General features: G+C 37.3%; 3 protein-coding genes across 6 annotated transcripts in view; all 3 read right to left on the bottom strand.

Annotated features, from left to right (window-relative positions):
* LOC121997553 (nuclear-pore anchor-like) overlaps window positions 1-13188 on the bottom strand; it is a 69283-nt gene extending 56095 nt beyond the window's left edge. Inside the window, exons 1-6 of the mRNA XM_042552024.1 lie at window positions 12757-13188; window positions 12493-12639; window positions 10890-10988; window positions 2609-2737; window positions 2436-2528; window positions 2279-2344 (exon numbers count right to left, since the gene is read on the bottom strand). Of these exons, the coding sequence (XP_042407958.1) occupies window positions 2279-2344; window positions 2436-2528; window positions 2609-2737; window positions 10890-10988; window positions 12493-12639; window positions 12757-13062 (840 nt within the window). The 5' untranslated portion in view covers window positions 13063-13188. The remainder of the gene's footprint in view (window positions 1-2278; window positions 2345-2435; window positions 2529-2608; window positions 2738-10889; window positions 10989-12492; window positions 12640-12756) is intronic.
* A 380-nt stretch (window positions 13189-13568) lies between these two features.
* Window positions 13569-16532, bottom strand: LOC121997552 (uncharacterized protein YuxK-like). The gene is made up of 3 exons (XM_042552023.1): window positions 16203-16532; window positions 15266-15433; window positions 13569-14072 (listed from the first exon to the last, which is right to left on the bottom strand). The coding sequence occupies exons 1-3, from the start codon at window positions 16450-16452 to the stop codon at window positions 13843-13845; spliced, it is 648 nt and encodes a 215-aa protein (XP_042407957.1). The 5' UTR covers window positions 16453-16532; the 3' UTR covers window positions 13569-13842.
* Window positions 16533-18157: 1625 nt separating this feature from the next.
* Window positions 18158-22033, bottom strand: LOC121997551 (nucleobase-ascorbate transporter 6-like). Of its 4 annotated transcripts, none has more exons than XM_042552019.1 (15): window positions 21859-22033; window positions 21575-21795; window positions 21339-21436; window positions 21025-21201; window positions 20844-20944; window positions 20681-20756; window positions 20493-20552; window positions 20182-20366; window positions 20005-20101; window positions 19788-19874; window positions 19631-19689; window positions 19436-19527; window positions 18871-18948; window positions 18625-18785; window positions 18158-18540 (listed from the first exon to the last, which is right to left on the bottom strand). In XM_042552019.1, the coding sequence occupies exons 2-15, from the start codon at window positions 21684-21686 to the stop codon at window positions 18322-18324; spliced, it is 1602 nt and encodes a 533-aa protein (XP_042407953.1). In that variant the 5' UTR covers window positions 21687-21795; window positions 21859-22033; the 3' UTR covers window positions 18158-18321. The 4 variants fall into 4 exon arrangements, with proteins under 4 accessions (XP_042407953.1, XP_042407955.1, XP_042407954.1 ...); XM_042552021.1 differs by having other exon boundaries at window positions 21575-21773; XM_042552020.1 differs by having other exon boundaries at window positions 21575-21735.
* Window positions 22034-23067: the final 1034 nt, after the last annotated feature.

Here is a 23067-nt window from a genome sequence, read left to right as displayed (position 1 = left end):
AGATAATTATGACCTTAATTACTAATTGGATTTAAAATTTGAACCAATCTATTCTCAAGTAGCATATCCTCAATAAGTAGATTTACTAACTCACCATCATAGTTAATTCTCCAATCCTGAGTAACATCAATGATCTCACAATTCAACATCATCATAATCAATTATTTAAATATTAAAGCAATTGTCCCATAAAATCAGAATCTATAAATTATCATAATTGCATAATATTAGATAACACTCCCCGATAAATCATTTGGATTTGATAAATTAATACTATATTACCTCAGACCTCCATCATGATCACCCCAATATTTTCCTTGCCTCAAATCTCAAAGTTACCACGTCATTCATACTTCTTGATTAAGACAATTTAAACCTTAATTACTGATTTGATTCCCAATTTGAACCAACATTAAACCTTTACACATAACGCACCATCAAAGTTAATTTCTCCAATACCGGTCCAGCTCAATGACCACACAATTCAACCTTGTGATAATCAATCATTTTTAAACTTAAGACAATTCTCCCTTAAACTCAAATCTATGCACAGTCATGATTCCATAATATTATATAACACTCTGCAAAAATAATTCATCTTAATCCAATAAGCCAATACTAATATTACCTACAATTTCCCCCAAAATCATCCAAATATTTCCCATGATTCCCACCATAACCTCAATCATTCTCCTAATAGAATGACCAACGTATATCACCTTAATGTTATCAAGCTTGATAGATTGTCATCACGACCAGATCATCCATCTCTACATCATTAGCTCCATCTATGTGCCTGGACAACCAACTCAATAGGGTCAATACACAATGAAAAAACATTTGTTCTCACTCCTAGGTTAACTCAAAATACCTAATTTGAATGTTAACGACTCTAATTAATCAAATATAAATATGAAAATAAATGCCACGATCTATAACACAGTCATTGCCAAGAATGCCCACAACAACGAAGCACAAAAGGTCTACCTTGAGGCATTAGCTCACTTCCCAAAGGCCAAAGCATATTAGCTCAATTGGTTTCCAATTATTGTTATGAGATTCAGCCTATCAAACAAAAAGATATGATTGACAGACAAGATCAGATGAGACCTGCTATTAAAAGGCAAATACTTGTATCACTGAAAACATAAACCTGCTATGACATACTGACGAGATGAGATGTTGCAAGGTCATAACAAGGGAAACAATTAGGACTCCAATGATGTGCCAGCTTTTTTTGTGACTGTCTGGCAAAGGGACTACAGAAGCACCTGGAGAAAATGGTTGGAGGGGTTGCTGCTTCCTGAACGAGAGAGGTCAGGCTGCTACAAGAAAAAGGAAGGAGAGAGCCAGTTTGCCTTATCTCAATAGAGAAGATGAGAGGATTAGGGTTTGGACTCACATGAGGAAAAGAACTTAGTTGGTAGCATCGGCATGGAGCAGACGTTGCACAACAAATAATGTTACAACAATAAAAGCTGCAAAGCAGGTCATGTAAGCCGGCTGCATGAGGTGGAGAGTTGGCCACAAGCCAAAAGCGCAAGGGCAAGCATGTTCCTGCACTAATTTGGGAGAAGGAAGGGCGGGGTGGGAGCACTCACAAGCAAGGAGGGCCTAGAGAAAGCTTGTGTCATGCCATACAAGGAATGAGGAGGGGGCTAGTGAGATTAGGAGGAAGAGAGGAAAAATTTTAATACCCAAAAAATCCCTAACTGAACTTGAGCTTGTCTGAATCAAACGGTTCGAACTAATTCAAGTTGGGGTCAATCCTAAATTAACCAAATTGATTCATGCATATTCCTTAATCAGTCATTTTAAACCCAAATTAGACATAAGTGGAACTTAATTACTTAAAATCTAACTTTAAACATCCCAGTTCACACATAATTATAACACAAATACATTTAATTACACCTAATTACTCCTAACTAAACCTTGCAAGGTCATGTCATGCACTTCTATTAAGAAAAATCAGTTTTAAATATTTTCTTCATATTGACCACATGCATATTTCCAATCTATGAAATAGCTTGAGTGGTCATAGGTTGCATTAAATTTTTTAGAGTACTATCATGTACTGAACCTAAACTTTGTTTAGCTCAGTTGATATCGTGATCATCATTCCTAGTTTCCACTGTAAATCAACTCCATGTATTATATACATAAACAACAAAGGCTCAAACATAGAAAAAGCAGACCAATTTTTCTCATGATATTTCCCAAACATCAGAATAGCATCCACAAAATAGTACCAAACTGAATCAAAGATAATACTGACAGTTGAGAGTTCAGATGTGAGTTGCACTTCATTGGTTGCCGCAGAATCCTTGGATGAACAAAGTTCCTGCATATTTTCAGGCTAGACATGAGTTAACTGTCGGTAACCTGTCAGGAGAGTCGTGAATTAAAGAAACTCTTGCAAAAGAATAGATTACCTTTTCCAAGGAAGCATTTTTAACCTCCAACTCATCCACCCTTTCAGTACTGTGTTTAAGTGAACTAGAATAGTCATTAATCTGCCTCTCAGACTGTGGATAATGTAGAAAAAAAATCATAGCAAATTTCTGAAGCTAGAACACTGAAACATTTTTCAGGCAAGAACGCTTGCCTCAGAAAGTTTGGCGGATAAATCTGCTACAACTTCCATATGTGCCTTTCGTTCTTCAATTAGACAGTTAACTTTCATGGAAAATTCCTCATTAAGCCATGTGTTGTGCTTTTCAAGAAGTTCCTTCTCCTAGAAATAAAAAATTGAACAAATGATTAGGTAGGATTGTATGATGATCATCAAAAGAAATCAGGTGGAAATTTGTGAGAACCATAAATCAAGAAAAAAAGTATACACTTTTGACATCAAATGTTCTTAGAGTTCTAACTATTGGTAGAATATCTGTGGGTCAAGGTTGACCAAGTTAACTAAACTTGAGTTGGATCAAGTTTGAGTCTTGATGTTTAGGTTTCAATGTTTGACAATATATGAAGATTGCAAGAACAATCATCCGATTGGGAAGATTGTTGGAGCAATTCCCCTTTAGTCAAGGTTTGACCAGTCTGATGTGAAGAAGAGTCAAGTAGGTGGGTTGATCGGATACTTGACTGGGAAAGTTCTAACTAGAGGTTAGGCGAGGGGAAGTCCTGGTGAGTGAAGCTAGGCAGTTGGAAATCCTGGTGAGTGAAGACAGGTGAAAGACCTAGTGAGTGAAGCTAGGCAGATGGAAAGTCCTGGTGAGTAAAGTCAGACAGATGAAAAGTCCTAATGAGTGAAGTTAAAGACCTACTGAGTGAAGCCAGGCACGTGGAGATCCAGGTGAGTCAAGGTTGACCAGATACTTGGCACGAGGAAATCCAGGTGGGTCAAGGGTGACCGAACATTTGGTAGAAGTCCAAGTGGGTCATGGAGAGTCGGACACTTGGTACAAGACGGTAAGTCCAAGTGGGTCAACCGAATACTTGGCACGAGAAGAAAAGTCCAAGTGGCTCAAAGGATTGACCGGACACTTGGTGAAGAAGTCCTGTCAAGGTTGACCGGATGCTAGGCATGCTGGAACTGAGTTCCAACAGGTCATGGTTGACCGGATGTTGGAATTGGGGATCCTAGACTTGATTTAAGCAAGTCAAAGGGAGGCTAATCGATTAACCAATCGATTGGATCGCAGTCCAATCGATCAGTCGATCGATTGGTTGTGTGCGCGAGTGAATGTTGGCCTAATCGATCAGCCGATCGATTGAGAAGCGAAATCGTGACCACAGAGGAGCTCCCAATCAATTGGGCACCGCCAATCGATCGAGCAATCGATTGGAGTCAGTTTTCTTGTGCAGTCGCGAGAAGCACAAAAGAAGGCTGAATCGATCAATTGATCAATTCAGCCTCCCCAATCGATCAGCCGATCAATTGGGATGTGACCGTTGCGTAAGTTAAAGCCGTTGGCGAGCAATTTCTTTGTGACTACTTCGCCAGCTCCATTCCGATCTTTACGCGAGTTTCTCCACAACTCTCCGCCAGTTCTTGAAGCTTCTTGGAGCAAAGTGTTGCTGCACTTCCAAGGTCAAGAGGCGTTCCATACAAGGAGAAGAAGAGAGTTAGGGTTTTCATTTGCGTAAATCTTGTAAGAGATTCTTTGTATTCGCTTCTTCTTTTCTTCTTGTTCTATTGAGAGTTTGTACAAGGCTTCTCCGCCTTCGATAGTTATCGTGAAGGAGTGTTTTTATTAGTGGAGTGTGTGTCGCATGTGGATCCTTAGATTAGTCACCCCTTCTTGAGGTGGATACAAAGTAAATATACGTGTTAGCATTGTGAGAGTTGCTTGAGTGTTTTCCGCTGCAACAACATCATCAAAGCAAGCAACCAGAGTGTGACGAGCTATTCAACCCCCCCCCCCCCCCGGTCTAACTACAAATCGACCCTAACAAATGGTATCAGAGCAAGGTCGCTCTTCACCGAAAAGGGCAACAAGATAGAGGGAGAAGAAGTTGAAGCAAATTTCAACAAGTCAAAGACTTCATCAAAGGCTCAACTTCAAGATGGAATTCTGAGATGGACTCGGATTCGACACAAGGGTGCCTCCACCATTCACATCGATGACAAGTTTCGATTTTTGAAAATCAAGAATTGAGAATTTCTTCATGATGAAGATAAAGCAATGGTTTGCTGTAATGGAAGGCTTTGAAGCTCCAAAAGATTCAAAAGGCAAAATTCTCAAGAAAAATAAATGGAGCCCAGAGCAAATTCAAAGAAGCGAGGTCAATGACAAAGTGACCAAAGTATTGGTCAACATATTGCCGAACAACATTTTGAAACAAATAGGAGAATTTGAAGATGTCAAGGAGCTATGGAGCAAATTGGCTAAACTCCATGAGATCCCCTCTACCAAACCAAGAAGAATCCAAAGAGAGCGACTCATTGGATCAAGATCAAGAGATCCAAGAAGCTTCATTTTCAACGAGGCACAACAAAGAGAGAGCATACTCTTTGTTCAATGAGCAAGAGGATGGAGATGAAGAAACCTCCACCTCTAGGATTGAGGGGGAGCGTCATGTATTGACACCAGATCAAGAAGAAGCTTCCACCTCCAGGTCAAATGAAGAAGAAAAAGATGGTGCCACCTCCACGAATCAAGAAAAATCAAATGGAGGATCATGTGTCACCCCTACAAGCAAAGGTATAGCAATTTCAATTGTTAATAATAAAAATCATATCATTTGCTTTGAGTGTAAGGAAAGAGAACACTACAAAAGCAAGTGTCATAAATTGGCCAAGAAGAAGGGTCAAGTGGCACCTAAGGATAAGGAGAAGCCCAAGGAGACTGGCCCTGTCACAAAGAAGAGCGAGGAACACATTGTGTATTTCTTGTGTTATCAAAAGGGGCATTATTGGAGTCAATGTCCTAAGGGGAAGAAACCGGCCAAAGTAAAAGGAGGAAGCTCAAATCAAGGGGGAGCTCTTAAAAGCAAACTCAAGGTATCATTTATTGAGCCAATTCCTTTAAATCATGGTAAAAAGCATGCTAGAAATAATTTATATCATTTTAATGTTATTTATCATGAAAATAAAAAGCATAATAGAGTTAATGAAAATTATGTAGCTTATCATGCTAAAACCACTCAATCTAAGGCTAGAAAAATAGATAATAAATTGGGCAATAACTCTAAGGATTTTAGTTATAGGCCTAAAAACAAAAATATTCATAGGAATCAAGAAAAACCAAAATCTAAGGATTTAAGGTTGGAAAACCAAGCCTTGAAGTCAAGGCTTGATAAATTAGAAAAGACCCTAAAAAAAATGGAAAATATTTTTAAGGGTCAAAATGAGCAAAACCTAGGTTTAGATAAACAAGAGTCGTCCTATGGCCATAGAGGTTTGGGATACAAACCTAAGGCTAAGAAGGATGTGGCTTCATACCATAGGGTTCCATATAGTTATGGAACCAACCCTAGGTCTAGTAGTCAAGTCAAAAGTACAAGGGAAATTATCCCTAGGAGTATTTTTGGAAAGACCAACGTGACTAAGACTTCTAAGAAGTCCAAGAAAGTCACTAAGAAGATCAACCCCTAGAGTTGACCTAGAGGAAGTGACAAAGGCTTCTACGAAGCCTAGAAAGGTCATTAAGAAGGTATCTAGGGAAGTTATCCCTAGTGAGTACCTAGAGCATCCAAGGAGAACCAATAGGTTTTGGGTTCCGAGGAACATATTCTCTACACCCTAGATGAGTTAAGAGACTGTCAACTCCAAATGAGAAGGGTGGTTAACCCAACCTTGATAAAGTTAACACTTGGAGGTATTTTCAAGGTTTTTGTTAACCTTTAAAAATGATAAGGATTAATCGATTACTCTTTGGAAGATTAAAATATGTTAAAATTTGAGGAATTGGACTTAATTTTAATTAGCACAAATGGAAAAGGACAAAAGAAATGTCAAGTTGGATTTTGACATTTTCCTGAGAAAATGAGGGCAATCTAGGATCAATTTTAGATTTAGCTAAGGATTAAGGACACTTAGATAGAATATCTAAATATATTTTATTTATGCTAATTGTCATGATTATTTGCCCATCATATGTCATGACATCATATGTTGCATTCATGTTTATTATGAAAAACAAATAAAAAAATACCATGTCATATCATGTAGCATTAGTATATTTTCTTTTGAAAATTATTTCTTTTTGATGTATGTCATAACTCATCATGCATTATTTTAATTTCCTTATAATTAAGGATAGTGGCATTTACTAATAAGTGACATGTTAGGTGGATGTTCATAAATTTCTAAAATGCCTAGATAGATATGTTGTTGGTGCAGTTAGCACTAACGGTCTAACTCAAGTTTTGATGAATGACAAAATAGGTTAAGTTAGTTTTGATGAATTTACGATCCAACATATGCATGATCCTTATTTTAGGGCAAAACCAAAATTTACATCTCACAAAGACCATAAGGTGACTTGTATATGTTTTAGTGCATATTAGATACAAGTGAGATGCTAGGATGATGAACAAGACTCAAGATGTTGATTTAGTGTATATATTTAAGTTTTGATTTCATCTAAACACATAGTTATGTGTACTTCAATCATTGGGAAGGCTAATATACAAGTCATATGCATTGAGCCCAAAGAACATGGTTGGAAATTGATTTTGAAAAACATTTTAAATAACTTTGGAAAACCTTGGTGAAGGCTATTTTTTTTATAGCAATCATCATTGAAAAGTTAAACACAAACTTGGAAGAAACATTGAATTTTTTATAAGTTTTCAAGTTTGTGTCAATCTTTGAAAATAAAGTGTATTTTCTTAGAAAATCATTTTTCCATAATAGTATATACCCTAAATAATGTCTACAAGAAATTTCATAATTTTTAGAATTTTATAGAATTTTTAGAACATTTCTGAATTTCGCTGAAATAGAATTTTAGGAAATCAGACCTCTAATCGATCAATCGATCGGGCGATTGATTGAGAAAGGTATTATCGCGAGTAGAAGCTCGTTAAATCGATCAGCCGATCGATTCAACTGTGCTGGATCGATCAATCGATCGACTCAAGCAGGTTTTCTGCGAGCAGAAGCTTGCGGATCGATTAGTGGATCGATTGAAACGAGTGGCAATCGATTGAAAAGGCTGATTTTGGGTGGGAAAGCATGATTTCAACATTTTAAGTCATTTTTAGCCCCTTTAACCACTTCTAACCCCTTGGAATATATTTATATACATTTAAGGGTAGTTTTCATAATGAAAACAAGGAGCAATGATTAAGGACCACTAGATTGAAGTTTAGGATGAGGTTGGTTTCAATATTGAATCTCTTGAACCTCAAAACTTCAAGTTTTGGGATTCCTAAAGGTTTAGGAATTCAAAGTCATTGTTAGTGCAATGACAGAAGTTTGGAGCATGTCTTTAGGGGGGGTTACTTTAAGGACATGAAAATTAATTTTTTTTAAACACCATGGAAGGTCATTTAACCTTCTTTAGAGTAAATACTCAAGGTTGAGCATTGAAAAATAATAGAGAGTGGATATCTTCGTTGTTAAGTTGTGAATGCTCTAGGATGAGCATTATGAAGTGGATTAATGTTCAAGGGTGAACATTGACTACAATAAAGGATATGGGACCTTCATTGTTAGAATGATGAATGCTCTTGGATCAGCAGTGTGACGTGGTTTAATGCTCAAGGGTGAGCATTGAATACAATGAAGGGTAAGGGACCATCATTGTAGTATTGTGAACAACATGTGAGGTTGTGAACAACGTTGAATAACTCTTGGAGAGTTTTTGACGTGTGCCAACAGGGGAAGAATCTAGGATTTAAGTTAGGCCTTTGTATCTCTAGGAAAGTTTGAGGGAGAATGTAAGGTCTAAATTATACCTTCATTATCTAACGAAGGAGTTTGCCCTCTTGGAAAGGGAGAGAATGAAAGAAACCCTCATTCATGCATTGGCATGAAGAAAAAGTTGAGGCTATGGGATTAGTCTAACTTAAAGGTAATGTCAAATATCAAAAAGGGGGAGATTGTTGGTGTAATATCCCTGGGTCAAGATTAACCAAGTTGATTAAGCTTGAGTCTTGATGTTTAGGTTTCGATGTTTGACAATATATGAAAATTGCAGGAGCAATCGTCCGATTAGGGAGATTGTTGGAGCAATTTTTCTCTGGTCAAGGTTTGACCAGTCTTATGTGAAGAAGAGTCAAGTATGTCAAAGGGTTGACCGGATACTTGACTAGAAAAGTCCTAACTAGAAGTTAGGCGAGGGGAAGTCCTGAGTGAAGTCAGGCAGCTGGAAATCCAGGTGAGTAAAGTCAGGTGAAAGACCTAGTGAGTGAAGCTAGGCAGTTGGGAAATCCTGGTGAGTGAAGTCAGGTGAAAGATCTAGTGAGTAAAGCTAGGCAAGTGAAGTCAGGCAGATGAAAAGTCCTAGTGAATGAAGTTAGGCAAATGGAAAGACCTGGTGAGTGAAGCGAGGCACGTGGAGATCCAGGTGGATCAAGGTTGACCGGTGTTGGGAAGCCCAAGTAGGTCAAAGGATTGACCGGATACTTAGCACAAGGAAATCCAGATGGATCAAAGGTGACCGAACATCTGGTGAAAGTCCAAGTGGGTCATGGAGGACCGGACACTTGGCACGAAACGGTAAGTCCAAGTGGCTCAAAGTTGACCAGACACTTGGCACGAGAAGAAAAGTCCAAGCGGGTCAAAGGATTGACCGGACACTTGGTGAAGAAATCCTCAAGGTTGACCGGATGCTAGGCATGAGGAGTTCCAACAGGTCACGGTTGATCAGATGTTAGAATTAGGGATCCTAGACTTGATTTAAGCAAGTCAAAGGGAGGTCAATCGATTGGACCGTAATCTAATCGATCAGTCGATCTATTGGTTGTGTGCGCGAGTGAAGGTTGGCCCAATCGATCAGCCGATCAATTGGGAAGCAAAATCGTGACCACAGAGGAGCTCCCAATCGATCGGTCGATCAATTGGGCACCGGCAATCGATCGGGCGATCGATTGGCCACCGCCAATCGATCGATTGGGCACCGCCAATCGATCGAGCGATCGATTGGAGACAGTTTTCTCGTGCAGTCGCGAGAAGCACAGAAGAAGGCTGAATCGATCAGCCGATCGATTCAGCTTCCCCAATCGATCAGTCGATCGATTGGGATGTGATCGTTGTGCAAATTGAAGTCATTGGCGAGCAATTTCTTCTCACTACTTCGCCAGCTCCATTCCAATCTTTACGTGAGTTTCTCCACAACTCTCCGCCAGTTCTTGAAGCTTCTTGGAGCAAAGTGTTGCTGCACTTCCAAAGGAGGCGTTCCACACAAGGAGAAGAAGAGAGCTAGGGTTTTCATTTGTGTAAATCTTGTAAGAGATTCTTTGTATTCGCTTCTTCTTTTCTTCTTGTTCTATTGAGAGTTTGTACAAGGCTTCTCCGCCTTCGGTAGTTACCGTGAAGGAGTGTTTTTATTAGTGGAGTGTGTGTCGCGTGTGGATCCTTGGATTAGTCACCTCTTCTTGAGGTGGATACAAAGTAAATCTACGTGTTAGCATTATGAGAGTTGTTTGAGTGTTTTCCGCTGCAACAACATCATCAAAGCAAGCAACCGAAGCGCAACGAGCTATTCACCCCTCCTCCTCTAGCTACAAATCTAACATCAAAGTAATAAGCTTAAACAGAAGTAGTGAAACAACAGGGTTGTTAAGTTATTGTTTAAGAAGATTGCATGCTTATATGACATGTTATAAAGCATGACACAAGTATTTTACATGGATGGATACCTCTAACATGAAACTCTCCCCTTGAACAACAATTAAAGAGAAACACGACTATGTTGAGAAGTCCATTAATGTAAAGGTTCCAAGGCAGAACTACCTAAAGTGAAGTGACTTTATTGTTGCATAGATAGTCATTAGAAGTACATCCTTGAACAACTAATGGACGAGCATTATAAACACAAAATGGGGTTTGTTTACCATAAATAGGAAAGTGATAAAATGAGTAGATCTATAAAAAAAATATCACAAGAAGGCTACATGGTTTTGACATTAAACTGACTGGAAATTAAAAAACAGACCATCAGCCTATCTAACATTAAACCACTCACACAATAAGCCCAACCTGAAGTTTTACCCAAGATATATAAGATAGAAAAAGTCACAGCATTAAAAATGCTATAAACTAAAATATTTAGTAATATAGACATTATTATTGCGATTAATTCAAATATGAAATAGGTCATCAACATCAGTGACCGTATATGCAATGAGAAAAGCAAGGTAGCAACTGCTAACACACGATAGAATCTCATCTCACAGACATGTAACAGAGAAATATAACACATTTACAAGAAAATAGATTATCTGTACAGTCAACCATACCAATTGGAATATGGAAAACAAACCTGATTGACACAATTACAAGTAAAACGAGTGCGTGCACATTCCGCTTCTAGATCTAACAGTCTTGCCTCCTTTTCAGCAGCACTTTCGGTGAGATTAATCTACCAAAAAAACACAATATAATTCAAGCAAAATCATGATTTACTTGATTTCTGACCATTCAAATTAATATGCCAGAAACAAAAATAAATAAATAACACAACCAAGTCTACCAAAATTTTAATTTTCTCAATCTATGACCATCCATGACCCTCAGCTGGAACACAATCAGCATAGATAAGCTGAATGCAACAACAAGTGTCCAAGAACAGATTTAATGCATATTGATCAAAATTATTGACATAGGAGGTTGGCTGCCAACAGATAATGAGAGTTCGTCAGGGAAAAAACATAAACATGTACAACTTAGTTAGGTCCAGTACGTGCGAGCCAAATGCACTGACATAAAAATACAGCAAAAAGGTCACAAATAAAAATCAAATGCTAGTGCAAGTACGATCAAAACTCAGTACTGCAGAAAGATTGAATTTAGCTTGATTGGGGTGACTTTTAAAAACCAAAATATAGCTATATTTCCTTTAATGGTACAATTTTGATAAAAACAAATTCTACATTATCAACTCATAAATCACAAACTAAAACAAGATAGTTAATCCAGAATGCATACACAACCACAAGCCCACACAAGCAAACTTTGACAGTTTATAAATCAAATCATGTCATCAACCTTACCTGGAGACTCAAATGAAAGTAATAGAATGCATTGCTACAAGACGTATCAATAGACATACAATTTCCTTTCAAACTAAGACAACATCTATTTCTGCTCTTTTTCCTTCTAGGTGATATGAGGAAAAGTACTGATAAAGTCAAGGCTAGTTAGCCAGCAGAGAAGGCTTTGTTTGCTGCTTTGGACTGCAATTCTAACAAAGTATAGTGCTACCTCACGATCTAGCAACAGCTTCAGGACACTGCATAAAGCTAAAAACAAACTAATTCCACCTGCTTATTAGCCACCTGAGGTTATTGGTTAGATGTAGCAATTATTGAATAGTAATAAAGTCACAAGATACAGATGCTTTTGATTCAGCACCATCATATGATTTTATTAGGGTTAGGTCTTGTAAATGATTCCACCAAGAAGTCATGCACCTTCACGTGTTCTTATAAATAACCAAAAAAATGAGAAAGTAAAAATAGAAAAGTTTAATAAAATGAGCTTTGACCTGCCAATAAGGACCTTTCTTGACATAGTAACTCGATCAATGTTCGCCCATATTTTTGCATTAAAGGAAATTTTGCATAGCAATTGCATTTTAATATCTCAGAAAACAAGGTGGAGGAGAATGTTCCAGTGGTTCAATTTCAATTATAGTATAAGCTAGGATACATGTTTGACTGCATTAGCCAAGTTTCATATACAAACTATCTGACCTATAAATGCGGAACATAAACCATGACATAAAAAAATTTTAAAAAAAAAACTATTTGCTCTTTAAAATGAAAAATATGTACTCATGTTCCGAAGGTGGATCCTCAAAATTGAAGACCGAAGGACACATTCTTTTCATTAAAAAATCAGAACGATGGCGCATGTAGACTTACAATCTTGTCTAAATAGCTCTGAAGTGTGGTGTTTTTCTCTCTGACCTCTGCATCCTTCTGTTCCAGCAATTCCAGCAAATGCCGTTTAGACTTGTTGACTTCACCTACTTCTAATGATAGCCTTTCAGTCTCTCCGTCCTTTGCAATCTGAGAGCATAAAAAATAAGTACATGGTTAAAAATAAAGATGTGGAAATGTTCAGAGTAGAAAAGGAAACGATACAGATAAAAGGAACAGGGCAAGGATAGGCGACAAAGGTCTCACAGCCTTGAGATGGAGCTGGTGCTTCTCAGCTTGCGCATCCGCAATCTCTGAAAATCTCTTCTCGAGGGATGCAGATAGCTGAGCGTTCTCGGCTCGAACCTGCGCCAAGTCGGACGAAAGGGTCTCATAGCGTTGCTCAAAGAGGGCGCAGTTCTGCTCGGCTGCAATGGAAGAGGCATCGGACTCTGCCTTCAAGGTGTCTAGCTGGCGGTGGAGGTCGCGGATGGCGGCGTCAGCGCTCTGTGCGACAGCAGTGGCGTCATCTGAGATGAGTCGGAACTCCTCCTCCGAGAGGAAGAGCGGCATCGTAGGCGACCACGCCAAGCGGTGGGAGATCAGCGATCTGGAAAGCTAGATCTGGAAATTTCCAAGGAAAAGTGTTAATGGAACTGGAAGCGGAGGGATTCGACGACGAAGAACAGGCGACGAGCGAGGGACAAGAAGCGAGGCGGTGGCCAAAGCGCATATTTATGCTTTAGTTTGACAGTGCGGATCGTCGGGATTGGATCATCTTGATCAAATCGGAACCGTTAAATATGTGTTGAAAGAGGATATAATGCACCGTTTTCCAGCCGTTTGAAAGGAAGAGAAGAGAAGGTTAGTCTCATATTTATTATGCGACACGAAAATATTTTATAATTAAAATTAAAATAAATAAACACAATTTCCACATCCTTTAACGCAGTTTGTTCGTAAATTCTTCTCATTTGTAAATTGTACTTTTCTAAAAATAAATTAATTTTATTGTTTACAAAACTAAATTAGTAAATACAAAAAATTCTAGGAATCAAAAAATTAGGGAATACAAAAAATTCTAGGAATCAATAAATGAGATTATATTAAATCGTATATTTTCAAAATGGCCCCCAAATCAAGTGAGGTTTGTTGGAACACAATATATATAATTACACTCTCAGCCAATTCAAGATCTATAGCATCAGAAGCAATAGATAATGAACAAAACTGTGTTCTATCATTAAAAAATCCAAAAGTTTTGCGGTTGTTCAGTAAATTTGGACAAAAGAGGCGATCTCGCCAAAGTATCAGAACCACAAAACAAGTGTATGTTGCGTGAGGTCAAAAGAATTAGCCGCTAGCACCACCACCACCATTGTCGAGCAACTCATGCATGTCGATGAAACGCTCAAGCAAATCCTTCTCCTGCATCACAATGCACTCATCCTCCTTCCCGAACCAATTGTATCGATGCTTGGCGACATAATCATAAGCTGCATCTCTTAGTGGTGCAGGGAGAATCAGCATAGCACTCAGTGCTGAGTATGGGAATGGCAAATAAGAAGCAACTTTAAGTGCAGCTGAAAAGAGAGTAAAAGGGAGAGTTTAGCTACTGGAAGATGAAAAAACTTGGGAGATTATATGCAAGTAATCATGCTTTGTTAACAGCACATGATTGTACTTTATATATTAAAAGTTTGATTTTACTGAGCCCTCCGAACCTTGTTAGTGGCTATTCCAATTATTTCAAATTCAGCATGTTCAACTATAAGCTTACACTAATGAGAGTAGTTTGGTTCAAAGAAATAATCATTTATTATGCTACATATTAATCTGTGTGATTTTGATGTTTCACTGATGCATGTTCAACTGTAAGTTTTTACACTATCAATGGCAAATTTCATTCAAAGAAGCAATCCTTTTATTCTTTCTGAAATTTTATGGTATAAATATTGTTATGTTTAGTTACAAAATAAACTCATAACACCGTAGCTCATGGAATTGGTAGTCTTTAATCATTTTCCTCAAATATTCCTTATACTCCATTTTAAGGAATATCTATTCTTATCATGTTTCATTCTTTAAAGAATATTTATTCTTATTCGAGTTTATTAGCCAAAGAATACCTTATTCCAACAAAGCCATATAATAAATGGGGTAAGACAAGATAGTCAATGGGGGCAAGCCAGGCAACACAGGCTAAGAATCGATCAAGTCGAGCAAACCAGTCAAGCAGAGTGAGTAGACATGATTTGCCAGCTGAGTCTTCTCCTGGTTGGCAGACACACGAAGATGGAACGAACCATTGCTTGGAAAGATATATTATCATTGTGGAGATTTATTCCTTAACAAATACTTATGGCATTTCAACAAATCAAACTAGGATCAAATTTGATCTATCAACTTCATTCCATGAACTAAATTAAAGAATGCATATTCTTGGTTTATTTCTCAAGGAATTCCCTATCAGTTCAAATCCTTTGGCAAAAAAAAAACAACAGTTTTGAAGATCTAATGCATGTATGATGCTGAATGTTTCTGTTGAGAACTTGAGAAGAATAACCAAATTTCAGGAAAAATGATGGTGGGCTTGATCTACTATAGTTATTTATTAAAAATGAAAGTTCATATTAAAAAAACAACATAAAGTAATCAACTTGTGAAACTTCTAGCATCAAGCAATGCAGGATCAAAATAATCTTTAACTAAGTCAATAAGAAACAAGATGCACAAGTGAACAAGTAACCAATCAACAGGCTTCATGCATGCTAACCTGTGGATCCTTCATAATATGCTCCTGGTCCTTCGACAAACAGAAAACGTTTTAATACATCTTCTCGATCCACACTGCATAATCTGAAGTATGGTTCAGCGGTCTTTGATTGGACACAACAGAATTTAATCTTCTTATACTTGTCTTTCTTGATGATCCACTTTACCCCTGTAATCCAATATCCACAACAAAGATATTGGGTGTCAGCTTTTGTGAATGGATAAATTGCATAGTGATATTTTTTGGAGTTTATGATAGAAATTCTTAAGGCCTAAAAGAGAGAGAGAGATAATTTGTTTAACTCCTAAAATCTAGGAAGAAAATCTCATAAACTACTGAACAGCAAAATGAAAAAGGAACTGAGCTGAACTGACAAATTCACACAAGTGACCACAAACTGATGATCGAACAGCAATAAGCTTGGTCATGTTTAGTTACATTGTACAGCATGGTATCAAAAAGTATGAGTATTGAAAGATCTCTTCTCCTTGTGCATGATGCTCAGGATGAACTTTGAAAAAAAAAAATGAGGCTCACGACAGTCATTGGATAGTGAACTACCACTCTACCAGCCTAAGATGGTTATTCTCTTTGCTCTTTCCTATTTCTCAAATTACATTACAAAAGCCACCTGACACAAATCAACATATAATTTGATTGAATTTTCAATTTCCAATATGTGGAAATTACTTTGGTTTGCATTTTTTTTTCAAAAGTCAATTAATTGAGATTATTGTGCTTCCCAAATTTCTTGCTTCACTGCACTCAATTAATTAAGATGATAAGGATTATTATGTTTCCTAATTTGCTTACATCCTAGTTTTCATATTTATCAACAGTATGATGTTAACAGCAAGAAAATCTGCAAAACAAAACGATCAACGACAAACACCACAAATCCCATCCCAATTCGACCAAAGGAAAACATTTTTTTCACCTCGATGGCAGAGATGGCAAACGCCGTCGTAGATCACAACGCGCGGCTGGAGGAGGGTCGGCTCGGCGGCAACCTTGGGAGGCGGTTGGCGGTCGACATCCAAGGCATCGACCACGCTGGCAAACTCGAACCGGGTTGGCGTACGGTACGACGGCAAAGTGGAATCCAGCAGAGAAGAAACTGCCGTCGTCGGCGACGACGACGATACGATGGCGGGAAGCGATATTCGAGAGAGGCCGTTGCGGATCATCTTCCGATCTAACTCAGATCATGCTGGTAGGGTTTCTGAGACCGGGAGGGAATTTATACAGATGTCGCGGCCACTGCTGTAGGAGATCAAGTGATTTCCGGTCTGATTTTGATTGTTCTAGATTTTTCTATCGAAGCCGCAGATCGAGCCGCTTCATTGCCCGGTCTAATTCCGTTCCCATGATATCAAGAGGTGGCTCAAATATATGATGATGTGCAATATGAACGGCAAACAATAAAAGCTTGAACCTGGTCCTGATCCTGGGACTATCGAATCACGATGTCATGATAAAATATTCAAATTATTATTTAAGTATTTATAGTTTAATTTTTAATTATGATATATTTATAAAAAAAATTTCTTCAAATGAGGTATGCAACCAAGGGTTTTTAGGTTACCCATCACACGTGCTTCCCAATTTATCATAATGACTGATGGAAAATTTTCATGAGATCGGATCAGTCATCGTAGGGCTATTCAATAAAGCTAATTGATTTTATCATTTATCCCCGGTACTATAGTGTAGAATATCCAGATTATCACTCAAGTACCCACAGTTCGATGCTTGGCTATGATATATTTGTATGTACTTTTTCTCCAAATAGGACGCTCAACTAAAAGATATTATACTCTTGGACTGACTGCACATCTTGTACGCTTTCCGATTTATCTTTGATGGCCGATGCAAAAATTTTATAAGGTTAGGCTGTTCATTCCTAGAATTAATCAATGTTAATTGAATTTATCATTTTTTTTTTATTTGATCTCTACGACCGACTTAATTGGTAAATATATGGAATAATAATTATAGTGATCGTGGAATTAAAATTTAGATTTCATCACCTTGGACTCCTGTGCATATACTTGTTAATTTGGATTCTTATTGAACTTTATTTCCATGGTATGGAACAGTTAGGGGAGGCTGTTAACATGACAATACCATGTTTTCAATAAATGCCAGAGGCAATGATGCAAACACTTTCTTAATTTTTTCAGTATTTAAGAGTTAGATTCAAATTTTTAAGGATTAGATTCAAATTTTAACAAATTAATGAATGGATATTTTTAATAGATGATTTAAGAATGAGTTGATGGATCACTCGTTACAGTGTTTCTAATTTACTCTAATAATAAATGAAAATGTATATGAGTCAGCTTAATAACCCATAATTCATCAGTATAAATTAAATATTTAATGCCAACTAAAAGAATACTTGAATTTGCCCAACATGATAGGACGACCAAGGATTCAATACTAGCAAAACGCCTATAGCTCAAATCCTAATTCCTCCATTTTCCTCCAACGGAGGAGTTGCTCATCCTTCCCAATTTACTGGATGACGACTGAAAGATTGTCCACATTTAAAATTAATTAACCTCAAGCCCAAATCGTTCAGTTCCATATTCTGTCCATCAAATAAATCCAAAAACTCACGATAGCTCCTATCATGACGCCCAACTCCACGAATAGGCCACTCACTATAAGTATGCCTTCCGTGAAAATTAAACCTTCATTATTTAAAAACTACATCATATTTCTTACCACCACACCAATCCCCGAGGGCTTACCACCACACCAATCCCTGAGGGCTTTGAATGAGATGCCATCGCAGAAAAAAAAGGTCTGCGGGTAATTGATTAAGCATCATTAAAAAGTAGTCACTAGGAAGATTAAGTTAGTGGTAACACTGGCAATTCCATCGAGTGAATAAAACTTACACTTGGATAAAACAGAAAACGATTCATCGACTCAGGATTCACTTCACAGTAAGTCGGCAAATAAGCAAGATGAAATACAACTGACTCTTACAGAAGAACTCTCTAATTCGATTAGTAGTAGATTCGACAGTCACATCTACTCCTGGAATATCAAACAGATGGAAAAAACTTATTGAGGTTAAATGGCAATTCGTAGAATTCCTCACTTCTCACATCGCCTTTGAAGCTTCGAAACCTTTTCCACCAATGATACCCTCTGTCCCTTTTCGCGGTAGGATCATGCCTATGCAATGTGTTGTCCAAGAAAAATGCCACTAGACCAGCGACAAATGGCTTTGAAGAGAATATCACATTGACAATATCGTTAAACTGCAAAAAAAAAAGAAAAGAAAGAAAAATGAACCAATGGATGGGCAATCTCAAGGAATTAGGAATTCACTTAGTTCGACAGACCCATCTGGCTCCAACATGAACTGGTCCGAAGCCAGCAACCGAAGTGTACTCGTTGAAGTATTGTGGAACTGACAGACCCATAAAAATTGAGAATCCTAAGATGAACAAAGTTCTGAAGCTGTTGAGATTGCAGAATTGAAGAAAGCTAAGGCCAACTGAACCTGTTTGAGCATAAAGACAAAATTGAATGCTGCATATAATCTCGAATGAGGAAACTGAGAAGTTGTATTGCATCAAACTACATACCAACATATGCAAAAAAAATGCAGTAGAGAGCTGCAAAAATTGGTGCAGGAATTGAGGCAAAAACAGCTCCAAATTTTCCTAGTTGGCAAAGAAAATCAGTTGATTAGCCTATCTAACTATCATGAAAACCAAGTTCATGTAAAAAAAGTGCTTCTCTAGTGATACATAAATTCTCCTAATGATTAGTCAACACAAAAACAAATGATACGCATATTAAATGATGCAATGAGATACGCATATTAAATGATAAAAGATATATACAATTTCATTTGAACCTTCATTTTTTTTTTAATTTCATTTGGGCCTTCATTGAGTAGATGAGTAGAGGAGAGCTGCATTTCAATGTTAAGAGATAATTTGTTTAAGAGAAAAAAACGTGAATAGAATAAAAGGTGATTCTGGTCACATATTTTAAAGATATAATGTAACAAATTATAGACGACAACAACCAAGAGCAAATTATAGACACACTGCATATTTAAATAAATAAGTTTTAATTAGAGAAAAGACAGAAACAAGAAGCAAATTAGTTGGAAACCAAAAATTAGAGAAAAAAGAAGCTTACCGAGAATCGAAAAGAATATCATGAATCCGGCAGATATCTGCACAACTCTTCTGCTGCCAACGCGAGTCAAGGCTAGTAAACCAGTATTCTCTCTGCACATAAATGATTAAAAAATATTATATAAAAAAGGGAAGAATTATACATTCGAGTTAAACCAGGAAACAACAGAAAGACAAGTCACGCCATGAAACTTACACCGACACTGAAGAGCCATTCGCGGTTCCAAAAATTCCATCCAGTAAGATGCCTATGCCCTGGAGTTCGGATTATTGTTATGTGCTTCATGGGAATTGAGATACTAAGAAGATAGTTTCTGTTATAAAACAATTAAAGGCAATCGATGATCATATACCTGCCAACCAATACCACGGCTGAGAACAGAAGGCGGGCATGGCGTTGCACTAGCATATCTTGTGACTGCAATAAAAGTTCCAGTAGACTGTCCAGAGTAACAAGATACAAAATCATAAAGATATTCAAATTGGCTAAGAAAACTTGAATAATTAAATCACTATAAGAACATAGTTCCAGTCAATTCAAGCATAAGATTCAAGATAAAGAGAATTTACCTCGACAAGAGCAACAAATGATGCAGCCATCATTGCAAAAGCTTCACCAGCATCAAATGTTGGTGCACCCCATTGAAAGGGATATGGAACTCTTATCCTATTTTTGTTACAATCAGGATATCAAAAACTACAAACATGGCAGCATAAGAATGTTAAATATATATATATACCCCCTACCAAGGAGCACCGCCAACAAGTCCTGAACGGTCTGTACGACAATGTAATTGTGTCTTTGGTGGTGAATGTCTATATGCCCCTCCAACGGTAAGCAAGTATGCATAAAACCATACAATTGTGATCGAAAATATGACAGAAAATCTGTCAAAAACAGGCTTGTCCGAGTGAAGAGCGTGAGGAAGATACTGTCATAGAGCACATAAAGCGGTTGAACATGGATGCTAAGAAATGGTTCACTAAACCTAAATGAAAAGTGCAAATACAACAATGCAAAAGCAGTTGAAAATTTTTTTTTCTTCATGTATCTATACCTGTGAGAATAAGACTAAAAGAATTATCTGTGGAAGCCCAATTTCAATGCATTTGGCAACCTATCATCCAAAATGTACCAAGTTAGGAACATAGATATAAAATGACTAGTGGAATGACAAATAACCAGAACCAAGATAGGACTTCAGAACTTTAAAACTTAAATTTCCATAAAATGGTAAATTGTTACCCCTGGGAAGCCAAACTCATAAAGCCCAAAACCAGAAAGCGCAACGAGGGGTACAGCTGCCAACGGACTTAAGAATCTGACATGAGGCACGATAAATTTAAGAAGATCAACAAAAAAAAATAGCAGGCAACAACTAGCATAGACAGGATGAAAGCTTACTAACCGAGTGACGTTTCGCCAAAGACCACTGAAACCAACGATAATCTGAAGTGTTGAAGCAACAATAAGAGCACCTTGGGTTCCACGCATTATATGTAAAAATTTCTAAGTAGAAAAGAAATCGTGTGAGCATGTTCAAAGAATGGGAGTATGAAGTATGAACCGTAGTTAAATCTTCTACCAACCTCATGAGGATCCACAATGTCACTATAACGACCAGCCAAGATGATAGAGATGGTCGGCACAACAAAAGTATATGAACCTCCGATCACAGCGGGCAGGCGTGTCCCAAAGAAAGTTTGAAAAAGAGTGTTGATGCCAGACACAAACAATATTGTTTGGACTACCCTGGCTTTGTCGTCCTGTTTTGTTTATGAAGAAATTTTTGTCAAGTCATTACAAGCTAAGAAATCAAAAACAGCAATGAACATAATCAATCTAATGTGTACAAATGGGGGGGAAATAATAAGATTTTCCCCACAAACTGATCTATTCTTACATTTCCTCCGCCCATTTGAGGAACAAGTGCAGTGGGGATAATAACAGTAGTTCCTAGCATGACAAGAAAATGTTGGAAACCAAGAAGTACGGCCTCAGCTGCAATCCAAAGGTGAAGAAAACCAGATCAAATCCACTGAAATAACAGCTAGAAGACTAAAAGAAGTAGAAAAGTTCAAAGGCTGATCAAAAGCCATCAGATCTCTTAGGGAGCTAAGAAGATGATGAAGCGCTCACGCCAGGGAGGAGGGCTGGTGATGCAGTATGACACATTGGGGAGCTGCTCCCTCACCGGGTGGGGCTGCAACTCGTCCTGCTTCGGCGCCGGCGCCGCACCACCTCCGGCCATTTCTCCGCTCCTCTACTTCAACCGACCACTTAACTCAAGAACCCTAATTCTGTAAACCAAAACGAAACACCAAAGCCCGTCCTTCCACTGCATTTATTGTGCACACCACCTGCGAGTATTGCTCAAAAATGTGGGACAGAGATTAAATGGCGACGAAGATTCAGAAACAAACCTGGAATATCTCGAGAACAGCAACAAAAACCAAAGAGCAAAGGATCAGCGAAGCTAAAATCCAGTAGGGTTTGGGTAGATCGCACTCTAAACTCCAGCTCTGCTCTTGATCTGCTCTGGAGCAGCCGCACTTCTCACTCTACGGCAATTGCTTTATCATTTAGAGATTGTATTTCTAGGATATGGAATATAGAATTTTAAGGGGGTAAAAGAAAATTTGCTAGCTTAATTTTTTTATTTTTTATTGTAGAATATTTTCAAACTTTAATACTACTAGTAAAATACTTCATGTTTTTTTATATATATTTTTAATGTCAAAAATATTTTTGATTTTGCCTTTGGTTGGTGAAAAATTTATGTTTCTAGCTCTTTAAAAAAAATGAAAACTGAAAAATGAATACATAATATTAATTTAGGGAAATATTTTTATTAAAGGAAAGATATTTATTAATCAATATTCACCTGATCTTTTAATCATTACATAATTTATTTTAATATCTTTTCGATAAATGATGCATTTCCATATCTTATTCCACACTTGGATTCTTTTTTATTGTAGCTAATTCTCCTTTTATAGTATTGCTGCTTTACAATTTTTTACATATTAAAGTCAAATTCTCTAGAAAACAACTATTTTATTTTCCCTCAGAATCTTTTTTTGTTTTTTTAGTTTCTTCAAGAAAAATGTGTAACAGACAATTCTAAGTGAAAAAGACAATTTAGTGGTAAAAAGGTGTGAGGAGAGAAGACAAGAAAGATAGGATTTCAAGGCTTGAATGAAGGTTGATTGGCGATCAATGAATAGGGACTTTAGTGACGAGTAATTATTTTATGGATTCCTTTTAAGCATCCAATTCAATCGAGATTTGATTTCGATGGTTGATACATAGGCAAATGATCATCGATGGCAAATTTAGAGAGAAATAGAATCAGTTTCCCAATACCAAATAGTTAGAATGGAAAAATCAGTTCTTTCTCATTCATAGCCTAAGTATCATCATAAAGGAAGAGAAGAAGAAAGATTCCAATTTATTTTGCATATTAAAATAATTACTTTAACTTTATAACTAAAAGTGAATGCTTAATATTTGCTTTACCATCAACCTCCAGCACTAAGATAAAGGTGTAGTTACAATAATACAATGCAATTAATAAGTTGCATTATCTCAACAATGTATACTCATATTTAGTATCAATCATATTATTATTA

The sequence above is a fragment of the Zingiber officinale genome, chromosome 6A (assembly GCF_018446385.1).
Source record: "Zingiber officinale cultivar Zhangliang chromosome 6A, Zo_v1.1, whole genome shotgun sequence".
Classification (NCBI taxonomy): domain Eukaryota; kingdom Viridiplantae; phylum Streptophyta; class Magnoliopsida; order Zingiberales; family Zingiberaceae; genus Zingiber; species Zingiber officinale.
Note: the sequence above shows the minus strand (reverse complement) of the source record. Positions and strands in the feature narration are given on the sequence as shown.